This window comes from Panthera leo, chromosome A3, assembly GCF_018350215.1.
Source record: "Panthera leo isolate Ple1 chromosome A3, P.leo_Ple1_pat1.1, whole genome shotgun sequence".
NCBI classification, from domain to species: Eukaryota; Metazoa; Chordata; class Mammalia; order Carnivora; family Felidae; genus Panthera; species Panthera leo.
Window position 1 is genome coordinate 45,881,848 of NC_056681.1, and position 18,507 is coordinate 45,900,354.

At 41.6% G+C, this 18,507-nt stretch overlaps 1 protein-coding gene across 2 annotated transcripts in view; it reads left to right on the top strand.

Moving 5' to 3' along the window:
* The first annotated feature begins 3,847 nt into the window (after window positions 1-3,847).
* Window positions 3,848-18,507, top strand: part of KIZ (kizuna centrosomal protein) — a 144,249-nt gene continuing 129,589 nt past the window's right edge. The window contains exons 1-3 of one of the 2 annotated variants that reach the window (XM_042931755.1): window positions 3,848-4,050; window positions 11,642-11,704; window positions 17,053-17,215. In XM_042931755.1, the coding sequence (XP_042787689.1) occupies window positions 3,884-4,050; window positions 11,642-11,704; window positions 17,053-17,215 (393 nt within the window). In that variant the 5' untranslated portion in view covers window positions 3,848-3,883. The remainder of the gene's footprint in view (window positions 4,051-11,641; window positions 11,705-17,052; window positions 17,216-18,507) is intronic. The other variant, XM_042931756.1, reaches the window with a different exon arrangement.

Sequence of the window (18,507 nt, forward strand, 5' to 3'; positions counted from 1 at the left end):
ATGTGTGGAGCCCTCAAAGAACCCTCACTCACGGGGTTTAAACGAGGCAATAAATGCTTACATCAGTGTAAATGCTCAGTGGCTGGAGGGGTTGCATCCACACATGTATGTGATAGTCTTTTCTCCTACCTTCTCTTCTTTTTTTTCTCTTACTTTCCACTTTGGAGTCATCTTTTCTCACAAACTGAATTTTCTCATAGCATAGGACACAAGGTCTAATATTTGCATAGTGATTGCAAATAATGAAATACTTTTCCATGCTCCTGTTTGTGGTAGGTTTAGTTGCTTCTCCTCCAACTCCCACCCAAATTCACATGTTGATGTCCTAATTTCCAATACCTCGGAGTGTGACCTTACTTGGAACTAAGGTCATTGCAGATGTAATTAGTTAAGATGAGGTCATGCTGGAGGAAGGTGGGTTCCTAATCCAGTATGACTAGTGTCCTTATAAAAGGAGACATTCAGAGATGTGCGTGTCCACAGGGAGAGCACTATGTGAACATGAAGGTAGATTGGGGTGATACATCTATGAGCCAAGGAATGGCAAAGATTGCCAGCAAACCCCTGGAAGCTTGGTGAGAGGCATGGAACAGATTCCCCCTCACAGCTCTCAGAAGGAACCAACCCTGCTGACACCTTGATCTCAGACTTATGGCTTCCAGAACTGTGACACAATAAAATTTTGTTGTTTAAAGTACCCATGTGGGGTACTTTAGTATGGCAGCCCTAGCAAACAAACATAATATTCAAACAGTTATTGACTCAAATATACAGGATCCATTTTTAAAATGGCATTTAAAAACGTAAACTTTAAATTGTCCAATTCTAATTTCAACGTATTTCCAAAACCAATTTTCTATTTGTTAATCTGCTTTTGAGCTTACAAAAGCAGCAGTTTAATTTGGGTCACCCTAAGATCCATGACTACAGGACTGACACACTGGCTTTCCTTGCTGTTTGCTTAGTGGGGCTCCAGGGGACCCATATTTAGAACAATTCACTGGTATAACACAGATTGCCAGCTGTGTGACCTTGGCCAAGTCCCTTACCTGCCCTGAATCCTTTTCTTCCTCTAAAAAATAAAGGGGTGACTAGATTCTCCCTAACTTCCACCTACGACATTGTGTAGCTTATAGGAAGCCTTGCCCACCTAGGCAGACTTGCTGGCCTGTAGGCCAGGTAAGTAAAAGTAGAGCTGCTTACAGAAATCACCTCTGCTAATGTAAAGGGATTTAAGAACAATATTAAAAGACAGTGCTCCGGCAAATTAAATATTCAAAGTGAAGAACACTGCATTTTATTAAAAGTGTCACCATTTAGAATGCATAATTTTGGCATAAATACTCTAGAAATATTCACTTAGTTTGCTATGTGCTATTGTTAATAAAGGAGGTCCTGCATCTAGATTTGTCATATGTCATTAATAAATCCAACCATAAAATGCAAATTGTAATTATTTTGAAATATCTATTTACTGTTTAATTATATTTAATTTTAGGCTCCCCTAAAATGGCCTAATAAAAATTTGAGATGCTAAGTGACTGCTTCATCTGCTTACTCTGTATATTTGCTGAAAATAATTAGTTATATTAATAGAGGAATATTTTCCCTCTAAAAACTTACCTGGGTGAGAGTGAACCTAAATAAAATATGCTAAAAATATGCATTTTTTTTTCCCAGAGTGGTGGCAAAATGTAGTTTGCGCTGAAATCAGCAAAATAAACGTTTGTACATGACCATAGAATCAATTTGGTGTAATGATTTCATACAACAACTAAAAAATGGAATGTTAGTACTACTCTTAGACCCAGGTAAGAGGGCCCCTGCCCTAGCTTCTGTGTATTACATAGGCTGTTTTGGCTCTTTTTTGGCCATGCTACTCCATACAAAGCAAAGAGGCCCCGAGGCCAGGGTACATGCTTGCCTGAAGATCACACATACACACACCCTTCCAGAACACATTTCAGGTCCCTACAACACCAACATTCTTTGTTCAAAGGGGCCTAACTTTCCAAGGCCTTTAAAGACCTCTTTCTTGGATCCTTCCTGTGAGGGTGACTATCACTGGTGTGCTCACCATCAGGCTTGATGCATGGCCAAGAAGAGACTAAGGTTGGAATGATGATAGATCTGGGACTTGTGGACTGGAGTGAGGGATACACATTACTGCCCGTACAGGGAGCCCCTCACAGTGCAGGACTGAGCCTGGGGGTGATAAATAAGAGGTTAAGTTGGGGAATGAGTCACAGAACTAAATTCCCCTGTGACTTCCCAGGTTCTTATGAAGGTACATTGGTCAAGGTTGGAGGAGAGAATATAGTTTATCTATAACCTGTCATCATGAGTTATAATTAATACTTCAAGAGACAGTACACAGGCCTCCATGTACTCTTGCCCTAGACCTGGCAAATACAAAGAGAAAGCTGAGTAACATCATAATTTTATACTGCCAACCTTTAAGTGGTCCATCTGTCTTACTAGCTTAAGTCACACCTAAGAATAAGTGAAATTAATGACTAAGAAAAGAAGCCAAGTGAAGAATAAGAGAGTAAAGAAACTATACTGTAGTAGTTCCTTTTCTTCTGCACTGTGGGTTTAGACTATGTTTGTTTTTCTGCAGGAAGCTTATCCCCCAAGATGATGATGATGATGATGATACAAACTTACTATGTGTGGGGCCCTCTTATAAACATCACACACATTAATTAATTATTATAACAGTAGCATAGGTGGGTCCTGCACTAATAGCCTCCCTGTTTTACAAGAAGAAATCTGGGCATCAAGAGGGTAACTTGCCAGCAGTCACACAGCTGGGCAGAGGAAGAGGAGATTCAAGCCCAGGAGTCTGGGTCCAGAATCCATGAGGAAGGATTCACCAGGGCGTTTGTACACCGAGCTTGGTCTACACAAACAAATGCCTGCTTCATGAGCACCTAGTTAGCAACTTTTCCCTCTTCACCAACCAATAATGTCATCAGCATTCACCACAACCTTGGTCAGCATGGACTTTCAAGCAATGGATTGTTCTACTGTCAGGGCTGAGAGCAGTTGCTTAGTATTTTGGGTTTTGTCTTTTTTGTAGTGTTTTTTTCTGCTTTTAAGTGTGGTAGGAAAACAAGTTTACCACAGTGCCTGGAACTCAGAAATCCTGAAAGAAGGGAGGGACAGCTGGGGGAGGAAGGAGAGAATGAGCTTTGGAAAATTCATGCAGTCTGATGCCAAAGGCAAAAATGATCAAGTGAGAGGCGCCTGGGTGGCTCAGTTGGTTAAGCATCATCCGGCTTGGTCTCAGGCCATGATCTCAGGGTTTGTGAGTTCCACAAGAAGAGCGTACGGAGCTCTTCGCTGTTAGTGCAGAGCCGGCTGTGGATCCTCTGTCCGCCTCTGTCCGCCCCTCCCCCACTCATGCGCGCGCGCGTTCTCTCTCAAAAATAAATAAATATTAAAAAAAAAAAAAAAAAGATCAAGTAAAGTGCTCCCGCCCAGCGGTGCCCCCACCCTCCCAGCCTCTATCAAGGTGGGGGGTTAGTAGTCAGGACCACTTCTCACTTGTCCCTTACAGGGGCTCCTTGCCTCGGGGTGGGCTACGGTCTGTCTCAGGAGAATTCTGAAGGGTGAGAGGAAAGGGAGACTGCAGACTTCGGGCGGAGAGGCCAAGGCACCGCGGCCACGCCGCGTCCTGCCTGGACACAGGCCAGTCCCTTCGGAGCCGACCTGCGCAGCCTTAAAAGAGGCCCCGCCTCCTACCCCACCCTCTCCCCCGCCCCTCCACGCCGTCCCGCCCCCCCGCGGCCCTCTGTCCCGCCCATCCACGGCGCCCCGCCCCTGCAGACCTCCGCCCCGCCCCCTGTGCGGCGGCCTAGGCCCTGTTTACCCGCGGTGCATGGTGGGGCCGTCGCCTGGGACAACCCAGCCACCCGACAGTCCCTTGGCGTTGCAGAGGGAGCGCGGCGGCGGTGGCATGCACCCGGCCTTCTCATCCTCAGCGCCCCTGGCGAGCCCCGACTACTACGAGAGGCTGGGCCGCCTCCAGCACGGGCTGCGGGACAGGTACGGCCTACCCGGGGCGGGGGCGGGGAGTGGGCCCGGCCGAGGGTTAGCTGGTGCCCTAACCCCTGTTCCCTGCCACTCCCCGCGCCGTGTTTCCCAGGGCCCGGATCCGCCCGCGACGCCCCCCCCCCCCCCGCCCCAAGTTTCTGGTGGGGCCTGGAGGACAAAGTTTACCAAATACCGTGGCCCACTGCCTTTATTGGAGGTCTCTGCCGGAAGATGCGGCCGCATCACTGCATGTGCCTAGAAGTGAGAGTGGGATTCTTCTGCCTGTCACTCTCAGTCACGCTTTGTGAATTTCTCTACTCCCCTTCTACACGCCTCCTCCCCTGTCTCTCTTCAAATTGTCATCCCACCCTGACAGCTGCACTGCATCAATGATGACAAGTCCAGGAACGCAGGCGGGGAGTGTGTGTGTGTGTTTGTGTGTGTGTGTGAGAAACATATGCAGGAAACATTTAAATGCAGGAAGCATTTTGGGGAGGAACGAAGGCTGGCCAGATTTCCAGCAGAGGTGAAATTTACAGCAGAAGTCCAGCTTCCAGAGGGTTCATCATACTTTGATTAAGACATGAAAGATGAGAGCCACTGAAAACAGCTAGATCTGAGAGCACAGAGAGAAAATTATAAAGCAATTTACTATAAATAACCACATAAAAGATAAGTTGTTGGAACTATTATTTAGCTGCTAAATTAATTGGAGTTGGAAATCTCATTAGTTGACAAGAAAGGAAATAGATATTTGGATCACTTGATAAACAAAGCGTTTAATGAATGTTAAAAGTTACAAAATCATTTCAGTGAAGAGGAGAGCTTTGTGTGTGACAATTCTAAAATGACAACAATAATTACATGTAAAGGCAGGAGTAAGTGGTTATGAAAAGGAATTATATTCATCTTATCCTAGATTTAATTCTTGTCAAATATTTATAGAGCATCCACAACAGGCCTCCATAATTGTCCTCACCATATTTTATCTCTCAGTCCTTTTCTATATCCTATTTTTCTTTCTGACATATTGCCACTCACCCACTCTGGGGACCTCCTCACCTCCAACTTAAAAAAAAATATCACTTCCTGCAGTGCTTTCCATGTGGCAAGTATTGATCAACCCATTCTCTAAATTATGTGATCTCTATATTTTTGTAGCACTGTAGACAAGTGGCTTAAGTAACTCGCTCCCTGCTGAGATGCAGAATTCCAAGAGGACAGGAACCATATCTAGCTGGATCTTTAGCTGATAATAGAGTAGCTGAGGTGGAGGAGGAACTTGACAAATGTTTGTTGAGTGAATGGCAGAAATCCCAAAGTCAACCATCCAGGGTGCAGCTGTTATGAATGTTTTATATACAACACTGTAGCCACCCATTGTCACTAAATCATGACCATTTTTAGTCAACCAGGAAAAGTGAACAGTATGATATTTCAAAGACAGTATTAAATGTTTGCACACACCTTATAGTTAAAAGACAAGACACTGGTCTGCACATTAGTGCACCCAAAGTGCTTTTTGACTCTGTTTTGCCAGAAGAATAGCTTAGTTATCTAAGGCCTTCCGTTATCTCTTAGCCCAACTTCTTTTTTTTTTAATGTTTATTTTTAAGAGACAGAGTGGGGGACACAGAATCTGAAGCAGACTCTGAGCTGTCAGCACACTTAACCAGCTGAGCCACCCGGGCACCCCTCTTAGCCCAGCTTCTAATTTTAAAATGTTACTGGTTCAAGTGGCATTCTTTTTGAACTAAGTTCATTGTGAGTTATCATTTTTGCTTCCATGCTAGGAACACCTGGCTGCTTATAGTCCTTATGGTATAATAACTGTAATGATTAGTACTCACTTTATGTTTAACACTTAATGTTTTAACTGTTAAGCAAGGTGAGGCTGTTGAAATTATATAAGGAATTCAAATCAGATTTTATAGCCTATTCACGGTTCTGCATTTGGAGGTTTTAAATTTATTTTTTTACTTAGTACAAATCTGTTGCAGTGTGTATTCATATTTCATTTTAAAAGTCCATAACTATCTCCAATGCATAGTAAGCACAGAGGCAAATAACTTTGAATACAGAGAAACTGCAGTAGACATGTGGAAAGTTGGTTTCTACTCTAGGAACAGTTGTGTGACCTTGAGTAGTTTGTTCAGCTTCTCTGAACCTTAGTTCTTCACCAGAAATGAAGAGCATTGAATTATATGTAAGGTAAAACCATAGGTTTTTTTTTTTCTCTAGTAACTAGCTTCATACTAAAAAAGTTGAAATCTGTAGTTTTGCAGGGTGCCTGGGTAGCTCAGTCAGGTAAGCATCTGACTATGGCTCAGGTCATGATCTTGTGATCTGTGAGTTCAAGCCCTGCATTGGGCTCTGTGCTGACAGCTCAGAGCCTGGAGCCTGCTTCAGATTCTGTGTCTCCCTCTCTCTCTGCCCCTCCCCCGTGCGCTCTCTGTCTCTCTCTCTGAAAAATAAATAAACATTAAAAAAAAAAGGAATCTGTAGTTTTGCAAAGCAACAAGTAATGAATATCATTGTTTGTATCCTATTTGACTGTTTGAGTGTACTTGCTTTTTGTTTAGTTTTGGTTTTTAACCAATTTCAGTGACTGCAAGGATTGTAAAACTTCAGAGTCCTTTTAAAATCTGCATCCCTGGATCATCACAGCTGCTTTATCAGTCCAGAAATTTCCTGGAGGTGGGAGATTAAAAAAAAAAAACACAAAACTTGCCCTTTTCTGGCCTCCTTAGAGCTGGGACATTGTGGTGTTAGCTCTAATAACTGGGCCTTTCTCTTGTAAGTGGTATATTTCTAGCCCAGATTGTCTCAGCTGTAGTCACATGTAGGTGTACTTATATAGTCTTAATTTTTTCCTCTTTGTATATGGTGTTTTCTCTGCACTGTGGTGAAATCAGTCATAGAATCTTTTTTTTTTTTTTTTTAATTTTTTTTTTTTCAACGTTTTTTATTTATTTTTGGGACAGAGAGAGACAGAGCATGAACGGGGGAGGGGCAGAGAGAGAGGGAGACACAGAATCGGAAACAGGCTCCAGGCTCCGAGCCATCAGCCCAGAGCCTGACGCGGGGCTCGAACTCACGGACCGCGAGATCGTGACCTGGCTGAAGTCGGACGCTTAACCGACTGCGCCACCCAGGCGCCCCAGTCATAGAATCTTAAAGAGCCTGCTGGAGTGACTCATTACCGTGTGTGTAGTGCCACGAGCACGGTAGAAACATGTGAGTGGAATTGACTCTTATAATTATATAAAAACATCCCTTTAAAAGGCCCATTAACCAGCCCCAGTTCTTTCAATGCCAGTATTGATTCAGAGTGAGATATCATAATGGTCCAGAAATTGATTCTAAGGTATTAGTTGAGTAAAGCTGAAGTTGGTGTTGAGGCAAAAACAGAATAAAAAGTGGCTTAAAAGGAGAAAAGGGAACCATGTGGCTCTGCTGTAAAGACCACCCAGCTGTGTTAACCTTTGAATGGTCCAGGGGCACCTGGGTGGCTCAGCTGATTGAGCATCTGACTCTTGATTTTGGCTCAGGTCATGATATCACAGTTGTAGTATCAATCTCCATCTTGGGGCTCTGTGCTGAACCTGCAGCCTGCTTAGGATTCTCTCCCTCTGCCCCTCCCCTCCTGTGTGAGCTCTCTCTCTCAAAAAACAAAAACAAAAACAAAAACAAAAAACAGAGCACCTGGGTTGCTCAGTGGTTAAGCCTCCAACTCGGTTTTGGCCTAGGTCATGATCTCATGGTTCATGGGTTCAAGCCCTGCATTGGGCTCCGTGCTGACAGTGCAGAGCCTGCTTGGGATTCTCTCTTTCCCCTCTCTCTCTGCCCCTCCCCTGCGCTCTCTCTCTCTCTCTCAAAATAAACAAACATTAAAACAATGGTCCAGGTGAGGGGTGCAGGTGACGGAAACCATAGGCTATGGATACACATCCCAGGGCTGGTGTTTCAGATATTCTGAAATAAAGATTTAGTATGTAAGGGTTGCAAGAGATGCTCCCTGTAAACCTTTCTCTGGCTTAAACAAAAATTTTTTTAATGTTTATTTGTTTTTGAAAGAGAAAGAGCAAAAGAGGGGGGGGGGCAGAGAGAAAGGGACACAGAATCCGAAGCAGGCTCCCGGCTCTGAGCTGTCAGCACAGAGCCCGACACGGGCACAAACCCACAAACCGTGAGATCATGACCTGAGCCGTAGTCAGATGCTTAACTGACTGAGCCACCCAGGCGTCCCTCTGTGGCTTTTTATTGAGGGAGATGTTTTGTTTTACATCTTAAATTTAAACTAGAAATGAAGGACAGCATTCTGAAGCTCTGCAGTGTGGTGAGGAGGTTGGGGAAAGGGCCTGTGATTAAGAGTTAATGAGACTAGCATTATGTTGTCTGGAGCGTAAGGCCAGAAAGTGTGATTTTTCACCATATGAAGTGTCATAATAGAGAAGTGTAACCTGCAGATGTCTGTATGTACTAAAGACAGAGCAGGAACAAAGAAGTTTTATCTTTGTGATTAAAAAGAACTTGCTGCACGGGAGATGATGGATTCCCAAAAAGGCTGTGGTCCTTTTTCACTAGAGGTCATAGGTGAATTTTTAAAATTATTTTTATTTTTAATTTTTTTAATGTTTATTTATTTTTGAGAGAGAGAGAGAGAGAGAGAGGCAGAGAGAAAGAGGGAGACACAGAATCCAAAGCAGGCTCCAGGCTCTCTGCTCTCAGCATAGAGCCTGATGTGGGTCTTGAACCCCTGGACTGTGAGATCATGACCTGAGCTGATGTCGGACACTTAACTGACTGAGCCACCCAGGCACCTCAAAATTATTTTGAATTAAATTCAAGCTTACAAAAAAAGTTGCAGGTGTCTAGTATTCCCCTCACCCAGATTCCCCAACTCTTAACATTGTATTCCATTTTTTTCTATTTTGTCTATCAACCTGTTTAAAATCATTAGTCTTTTCTGAACCATTTGAGAACTACAGAAATGATGCCCCATTACTCCTAAAAATTGTCTATTTCCAAAAAGGGATGCTCCCTTACATGATTACCCTATAACTCTCCCAGTAAGAAAATCAACACTGATTGATACCAGTACCCAGACTCCAATAAAATTTCACCATGTGTCCATTTTGCCAACTGTCCCAAGGCTGTGTTTTTCCTTTAATGGTCCAGGCTCCCATCTGTGCACCCATGTTGCCATGTCTCTTTAGTCTCCCCAGATCCAGTCTGGAGCTATTCCTTAGTCATTCCCTGTCTTGTGTTCCTGAAAGTTTCATAGAGTACAACTTTCATTCCAGAGGGTGATCCTCAAGCTGGGTCCATCTGATGGTTCCTCATGACCAGACTCTGATCTCGTTTCTTGACAAAAATAGCATAGAAATGAAGCATGACATCAGGGGCACAAGGTCATAGATACACTTAGGGTCTTTCTGTCTTTGTAATTTAGTGACAGCTAGCTGACTGTCCAGTCATTCATTCTATATGAGCTAAGTGTTGAGCATGAAATCTTAGAAGAGGAAAAAGCAACTAATAAAAATTTCTAACATGGAAGCACTTATATCATATTTCCTTCATTTCTTTTCTAAGTTCACTCTTAGAAGATGAGAAAGTAAAGATCTGTGTGGAGCTACTACTTAAAAAAATGGTGTCTCTGAATTTTTTCCTTGTAATCTTTTTTTTCCTTTTTAGGCATGGGCATACCCCAATTAAGGAATAGATTGTGGGGTGCCTGGGTGGCTCAGTCAGTTAAGCGTCCAATTTCGGCTCAGGTCATGATCTCATGGTTTGTGGGTTTGAGCCCCACCTTGGGCTCTGTGCTGACAGCTCAGAGCCTGGACTCTGCTTTGGATTCTGTGTCTCCCTCTCTCTCTGCTCCTCCCTCACTCATGCTTTGTCTCTCTCTCAAAAATAAATAAACATTAAAAAAAAAAAGATAGATTGTGTTGCCCAAGCCAAGATTCAGTGTTTGGATTTTGGACCCCATTTTCCCATTAACAGAATTTGGTTAAATGGAAGTTTCCATTCTAGATTATGCTAAGCAAAGAAATTTACTTATAATGCAACTAACAGAGTAACTTTTGAGATTTTTTTTTTAGAAGGGAAAATATATCTGAAGGAAAACGGAAACTAATAATTAAGAGTTCCAAAATGGAATGTGGGCTCAGCCCCTTTCCCTTAGCAGGCCACCTGAGGTCATCTTCTGTTTGGATATGTCTTTGATTCACAGTCTTTTTTTTTTTTTTTTTCTTGGCATTTTTCTTGCAGACATTATGTGATTTCTCTTTTGGCCTTTAGTTAGTATTAATTTAGATTAGCAATTTGGCTTCAGTGGAAGCTGGTATGTTGGTGGTAGAACAGAACCCCCCATGGTCAAACCCCCCAAGGGCTCTTTCTGGGATTGGGATGGCTAGTCCTGTTCAGCAGCTTTACCCCGTAGCCCCTTGGCTTTGGCTATTGCCACCTTGTCTGCTGCCCAGTTTCCCTTCCTCTTATCAGGCTTGGGCATATAGGTGTGCAGAGTAAGGTCTGTCCTCTAGCTTACTGCCAGCAGTCACCTGAACAACACAAGCTAATAAATCTTTAGTGGAGTAGCTCTATGGAATGGCAGTCAGTGACAGATCATGATGTTACAAAGATATAGAAAGAAATTCCTCCAAATTTGAAGTAATTGTGTTAGGGGACTTGATCTTTATTAAATGTGAATGGGGTTGGGCCTACTTTTCAGAGACATGGCTCTACCCAAGTCTGGTTGGGAGTAGAGCAAGCCACCAATCTTCACTCCAAGGTGGATTTGTGGAAGTGTGGTGTCTTGACCTGGCGGGACCCCTATCATGCATATGCCACTGTCCAGAGAAATCTGGCCATATTATATTTTATGTATTCATGTTTCTTATTGTCTGTCCTTCCCCACTTCTCTCTCTCTCAAAAAAAAACAAATACAAAAACAAATTCAGGGCACTTGGGTGGCTCAGTGGTTAAGCCTCCAACTCGGTTTTGGCCTAGGTCATGATTTCATGGTTCGTGGGTTCAAGCCCACGTTTGAACTCCATGCTGACATGTGCAAAGCCTGCTTGGGATTCTCTTTTTCCCTCTCTCTCTCTGCCCCTCCCCTTCTCTCTCTCTCTCTCTCTCTCTCTCTCTCTCTCTCTATCAAAATAAATAAATAAACATTAAAACAATGGTCCAGGTGAGGACTAGAATGTCAGCTGCTTGACAGCAGAGGCCTTGGTTGTCTTGTTCCCCATGTTAGTCTTCAGGACTAGAACAGTGCCTGGCTCATCATGGAACTCAAGAAATTCTTATTGAATGAATGAATCTACCTTCCAGTCTTTTCTTAGTGCATTTCCCCCATTTACTTTGAAAATCTTGTTCTTTTTACTTCATATTGGTATCGTTTTGCTTTCTAGACTCCCATGGTGACTACCAAATGTTTTTGTGACTTGAGTTTCAATCAGCTGGCATTTTCTGCTTCTTAGAGAGTCCAGAGATGCATTCTCACAAAGGTGTAATTTCAAAAGAGATCATGTTCTAAATCCAGCTGCTTATTACTTATCAGTGTAATTTATTCATAAAGTGTTTTCTTTCTATTTTATAGTGAAAAAAAGAGACTGGACCTGGAAAAGAAACTTTATGAATATAATCAGTCTGATGTATGCAGGTAAGATGTGATAGTGGGAACAGTTTTTAAACCAATTGGCATATGTTAATCAAAAAAGTGTAACCCTAATGTATGTTACAGATAACATAATTGCAGTACTTTTACCATTCTCTTATGTCTAATATGTAATCATTTCAAGTAAATACTGAAATTTAATATAATCACTATCAAATGTAGGAATAAATTTGGCTAAATTTTGTGTAAGATGATTTTATTTTCGCTATTTGGTATTCGTGGTATTTCAGAATCTATTTTGCTTAAATGTCTGAGGAATAAGATGCATCATAGTCTTTATCTTTTTGATCACAATTTAAACACATTGAGCCTGTGTAATGATTAAGGCATAATGACTATAGCTGACCTTTCAACAAACTGTTGAAGGCAGGGTTATGTGATGTCTCATTTGTTCATGGATATTTGACAATGCCTGTGAAAATTATTATGAGCAATGGATAATATAAATGTTGTCCTTTCCAGGTTACTTAATCTGAAGAGCCAACTTTTAATATTTTTAATTCTATTTTATGTAAATTGAACTTCATCCTTAAGCCAAATGTGTGGTATTACCTCCAATATTATTCATATGAAAAATTTCTGGCTATGATAGCATTAATTTTGTGATTTAGCCACATCATAAGATGAGTGAGAAATGAAAACACCTCATCCAGAAGAGAGATTTAAAACCAAATCACCCATCAGGTCCATTTATTTCCTCCTATGCAAAATTATTCTTTGGTTTTAGGATTGAGTGTACTTCCAAGGATACCAGTCATGGTGGACATTGATATGTCCCCAGTAGTTCTAGAAGAGACAAGAAGCCAGTAAAATAGTGTAAGGAATAGCAGTGTTATGGATGCCATGGCCTCAGAAGTGGGCCCAAGTCTGAGAGCATCTGTGGCAGCTGCCAGTTTTCTAGACTGCAGCCAAGAGGGTGGCCAATGGAGTGTAGACTTTTCCTGCAGCCTGTTTGGGGGCGGCTTCCTGGCATAATGGTGATGGGAAGGGGGAGGTAAGAAGAGACTGGAGACTTTTAGCAAGCTGTCAGTTTGCTGAGTCTGTTCCCCTCTTGTTTCCTAGAAGACAGAGGGTATGATTTGCTAAAAAATATCCTTTCTTTGACTGCCCAACAGGATAAAATCCAAACTGTCTAACATGGCTGTTTCAACCTGGTTTCCCCCCCGAGAAGGCAGAGTCTGAGATAAGGGTTTGTATGTAGATGGTAGTTTATTTTAGGAAGTGGTCACATAAAACTGGCAAGCAGGGCTGGGAAGAATGAAATAGGAGCTGGTCACTGCTGTGGGCACCTGGGGCTCCACCCTTTTAGATCTTCAGAGGAGCCATGTAGATTGCCTCTCTGCTCCTCACAAGTGTTCACTCAAGAGAAGGAAGGGGGGCCATTTACCTATCCGTAATCCCACATTGGACAGGGCCACCAGGGAGGTGTTAACTCCTTCTCACATCCATGCTGCAAACACAGAGAAGCAGCCCTGGAAAAGCAAGATACCAGGTGCTACCATGGCTGGAGAGGAAATGCTGGGCCAGGAGGATGTAAGGAGGGCCTGAGAAGTATCCGGAACAACAGCTTACCAGACCCTCCATTATCTTCCCCTGGTTCATTTTCATCATCACCCTCTTTCATCAGCCTCCACTAACATGTTACACAGAATCTTCAGTGTCTGAAGCATGACAAGGACTTTCGTAGTATCGTGTAAGCAGGTGGGTTTTGTTACCAGGGACTTCTGTTCAGTCTGAGCCCCACCAGCAGTTAGCCATGTGCCATTAGGATAATTACTTCAACATTCTGTACCTCCATTCCTTTATCTGTCAAATGGGGATAATGGTAGCTATGAGGACTTAACAGAGCCTTAAAGCAGTATCTGGCCCTGTGTAAGAGTCAATAATTTATTATTTGTTGCTATTTTTAAAATCAGTATTACTGTTATTCTTCTTAATTATTGCCTTTAAGCTTTCCAACATACTATTTCCCCTGACTGAGTGTTTCCCCTCATCTTCTCACCCTTGCTTTCCCCAGTTTTGGGTTTAATTCTCACCCACCCTTCATGTCTAAACTAAAAATTAATTTCTGTTGGGAAGGCCTTCCTGACCCCTTCAACTGGGTCAGATTGCCCACTCTGTAAGAGTCCCTGGCAGTTTTCCCTCTTAGCATTTATCACACTGCATTGGACTCATCTAATTTTTTGTTTTCCCTGTTGACTAGTGAGTGGCTTTCCTATTCACAGTACTGCACATATGAATGACTGCACGAGTGGGTGGATGACTGAAGTGGTGAGCTCTGAAGGTTCATGTGGGCAGGAATGAAACTAGACTTTGGGTGGAGAAGGCATGGTTACTATTGTATGTACTCCAGCTGGACACTGGCCACCACCAGCAACTTCACCAGGTGCCTGCATGTGGAAGACAGTATGTTAGGTTCCACCTCCATTATTGTTGCTCAGCGCTGAAAGTGGCAGACATGGGCAACAATAAAACCAGTTTTAAGTTTTTTTTGTTTCAGAAGGAAAAATGGGGACAGCCAACCAAGGTCAAAAGCACAAAATTATTAGCATTATAAAGAATTTCTTGAAAATTTTTGGCTTAGGTGTAGAGGTTTAAGGTCTATTGCTAATGAATTTTTTTCCATTTCCTTATTTCTTTTTTTAAAATTTATTTTATTTTTTAAATTTACATCTAAGTTAGCATATAGTGCAACAATGATTTAGGTGTAGTTTCCTTAATGCCCCTTACCCATTTAGCCCATCCCCCCTCCCACAACCCCTCCAGTAAACCTCTGTTCTCCATATTTAAGAGTCTCTTATGTTTTGTCTCCCTCCCTGTTTTTATATTATTTTTGCTTCCTTTCCCTTATATTCATCTGTTTTGTATCTTAAAGTCCTCATATGAGTGAAGTCATATGATATTTGTCTTTCTCTAATTTTGCTTAGCATAATGCCCTCTAGTTCCATCCACGTAGTTGCAAATGACAAGATTTCATTCTTTTTGATTGCTGAGTAATACTTCATTGTGTGTGTGTGTGTGTATGTATGTGTGTGTGTATATATATATATATATGTATATATGTGTATATGTATACATATATACATATATACATATATACATATATATATATATATATATATATATATACACACACACACACACATACATACACTTTTTTATCCATTCATCCATCAATGGACATTGGGCTCTTTCTGTACTTAGGCTATTGTCGATAATGCTGCTATAAACATTGGGGTGCTTCAAAGCACCATACCTGTGTCCCTCGGATAAATGCCTACTAGTGCAATTGCTGGGTCATAGGGTAGTTCTATTTTTAATTTTTTGAGGAACCTCCATACTGTTTTCCAGAGTGGCTGCACCAGTTTGCATTCTCACTAGCAATGCAAAAAAGATCCTTTCTCCACATCCTTGCCAACATCTGTTGTTGCCTGAGTTGTTAATGTTAGCCATTCTGACAGGTGCAAGGTGGTATCTCATTGTGGTTTTGATTTGTATTTCCCTGATGATGAGTGACATTGAGCATTTTTTCATGTGTCGGTTGGCCATCTGGATGTCTTCTTTGGAGAAGTGTCTATTCATGTGTTTTGCCCATTTCTTCACTGGACTATTTGTTGAGTTTGAGAAGTTCTTTATAGATTTTGGATACTAACCTCTATCTGATATGTCATTTGCAAGTATCTTCTCCCATTCCATTGGTTGCCTTTTAGTTTTGCTGATTGTTTCCTTCGCTGTGCAGAAGATTTTTGTTTTGATGAGGTCCCAATATTTCATTTTGCTTTAGTTTCTCTTGCCTCCAGTGGCATGTTGCGTAAGAAGTTGCTGCGGCCAAGTTGAAAGAAGTTTTTGCCTGCTTTCTCCTTGAGGATTTTGATGGCTTCCTGTCTGACATTGAGGTCTTTCACCCATTTTGAGTTTATTTTTGTGTCTGGTGTAAGAAAGTGGTCCAGGTTCATTTTTCTGCATCTCATTGTCCAGTTTTCCCAGCACCACTTGCTGAAGAGACTGTCTTTATTCCATTGGCTATTCTTTCCTGCTTTGTCAAAGATTAGTTGGCCATACGTTTGTGGGTCCATTTCTGGGTTCCCTATTCTGTTCCATTGATATGAGTGTCTGTTTTTGTGCCAGTAGTTGCTGATTAATTTTTAATATCTGCAGCATGTTTGCGAATCTGTTTTTAAGGGTGAACTTTTTTGTGCTTTTCATCTTAGTTTTCCTTGATAGAAGAACATGAAAATTGTGAGCACTGAGTAATGTATAGAATTATACTCCTGAAACTAATACTACATAGTGTGTTAACTATACTTGAATTAAAATATATACTTGAATTATTAGATAATAAAAATGTTGAATTATTTTATTGAACTAACAATAGAAATGCTTCATATCACGTACTCTTATGATGTAAAATTTGTGAAGAAGAAAGAGCTAGAACATGCAGGGTTGGTTCTGTGGGAAGAGTGGGCTGCACAACTTGAGCCATTCAGTGTGCCTTTTCATTTATTTGTTTATTCATTATTCATTCATTCACTCATTCATTTTTTGAGAGAAAGTACACTGGAGCAGGGGAGAGGGGCAGAGGGAGACAGAGAAAGAATCTTTAGCAGGCTCCATGCCCAGGGTGGAGCCCGACACGGGGCTCAATCTCCTCGATCTCGGGATCATGACCTGAGTCAAAATCAAGAGTTGGACGCTCAACTGAGTGAGCCACCCAAGCACCCCAATGTGTGCCTTTTGTTTTACACTTTGGATGAGAGTCTCTAAAGGTTTTGTTCACAATTTGAGTAGAGTCACAGCCTATATATTATCATAAAATATTTTAAAATATAGTAGGTTGTTGCAGTTCCTAATAAAATTTTAATATTATCTAAAGGAGAACTTTTTGGGTATTTTAAATTTTAGAATTTCTCAATGTTTATGGATTGTGGTTTGTAGTTTGATTCTATTTCCATATGAGCAGATAGTTCTGAAATTGTCTGTCATAAAAAGAATGCTAATGGACTATTCATCCGACCATGGCCACATAGCCACCGCTCTTGAAACCACATTTAATATTGAGAAAGAAATCCATATAAATCTTTATTGTGTGAATGTTATAATGTAGTCTTGTATACATTTCTCAGGAGAGTTATGCCTGGATGTGATACTCAGTGATGTTGCATTAATTTCTTCTAAAAATGTGTGTACATTCTGCTCTTTAGCTTTCAGTGTTTAGTTAGGTAAAGTATCTCAGAATACATTGTCTCATTAACAATTTTGTTTGAGAAAAATCTCTTTCTTTGATTTGTTAATGTCTAACTTCATAATTTAAAAATCTGCTTTTATTTTTCTAGAGTTAAGCTGAAGTATGTGAAACTAAAGAGATATCTGAAGGAAATATGTGAATCAGGAAAGAAGGCTCGTACTCGAAACCAAGAATATTTAAAGCGATTTGAGCATGTCCAAGCTCATGTTGGACACTTTACTACAAATACAGAGAAGCTTCAGGAACTAAAGGTAACATCTTGTTTTTCACTATATTTCTCTTTATCTCTCTTTCTTTTGCTAAAATTGGAAGGAAGTAACGAGCACTAAGTTTCAGATCAGTGGTGGTCATTAATGTTCAGTTGTTCATCCATAAGAGAATTGCTCATTTTCTCTGTGATTTACCATGTGGCCAAATTTTGATCAGGGAACTTGAAATTGAATTTTCTTAGATTCTACTTTAGTTGAGGAATTAATGGAATATCTGTACTTTGTTATACTGCACAAATAATTAACTTTTAACAGACATGGGCACTAGTCACTACCTGGCACGTGGTATTTGGTGGCTTCATGACTGAATTTGAGCAGCATTAGGGTTCTCTCCAGAGACCGTTTCCTTCTTTAACGGGTTTTTTCCCTCGGCTCCTCTGTTCCCATCAGGCAGTGTGTTGGGAAACACTGAGGGTAGAACTGGCCCCACGGAATTCACCTTCATACTCCTCATCTGTGCGACCCAGAGCAACTGCTTTCTGCAGCCCTCTCTGATTATGGCATCTCGTTCCTTTAAGGTGCTGGGCAACCTTCTCCTCTACAGATTATGCCCAGTGAGGAGGGCTAGGCCTTTTTTCTCTAAGCAGTTGTGCTGGCCAAGGGTTGTTGCTCATGTTAACCCAACAAAATACTGGTTATAGAAGAAGTTGCCTTTAATTACTTTTTTTTTCCTCTAGCAATTTCCCCCACTGAGGCTTTATTTCAGGTACACAGGAAAATGAAAATACTATGCAGTGGTCTGAATGTTTGTGTCCTGAAATTCGTATCTTGAAATCCTAACCCTAACCAAATCCTAACCAAATGTGATGGTGTTCATACCAGGGGCCTTTGAGAGGGGCTTGCGTCATGAGGGTGGAGCTCTCATGGATGAGATTAGTGCCTTCTAAAACAGGCTCTGGAGCACTTCTACCAGGTAAGGATGCAGTGAGAAGGTACTGGCTCTGAATGAGGAAAGAGGCCCTCACCAGAAGGTGACCACACTGGTACCTTGATCTTGGACTTTCCAGCCTCCAGAATTGTGAGCAGTACATTTCTGATGTTTATAAGCCACCCAGTCAGGGATATTTTGTTATAGCAGCCTGAATGGACTAAGATAACTCACATATTCTGTACCCAGATACAGTAGTTGTAAATATTTTGGTATATTTGCTTTGTGTGTGTGTGTGTGTGTGTGTGTGTACATTTTTTCCTGAGCTGTTGAAAGTATGCTGTGGACACCATAACAGTTCTCCCCTAAATACTTAAGTGTGGATCTCCTAAGAACACAGTCTCCT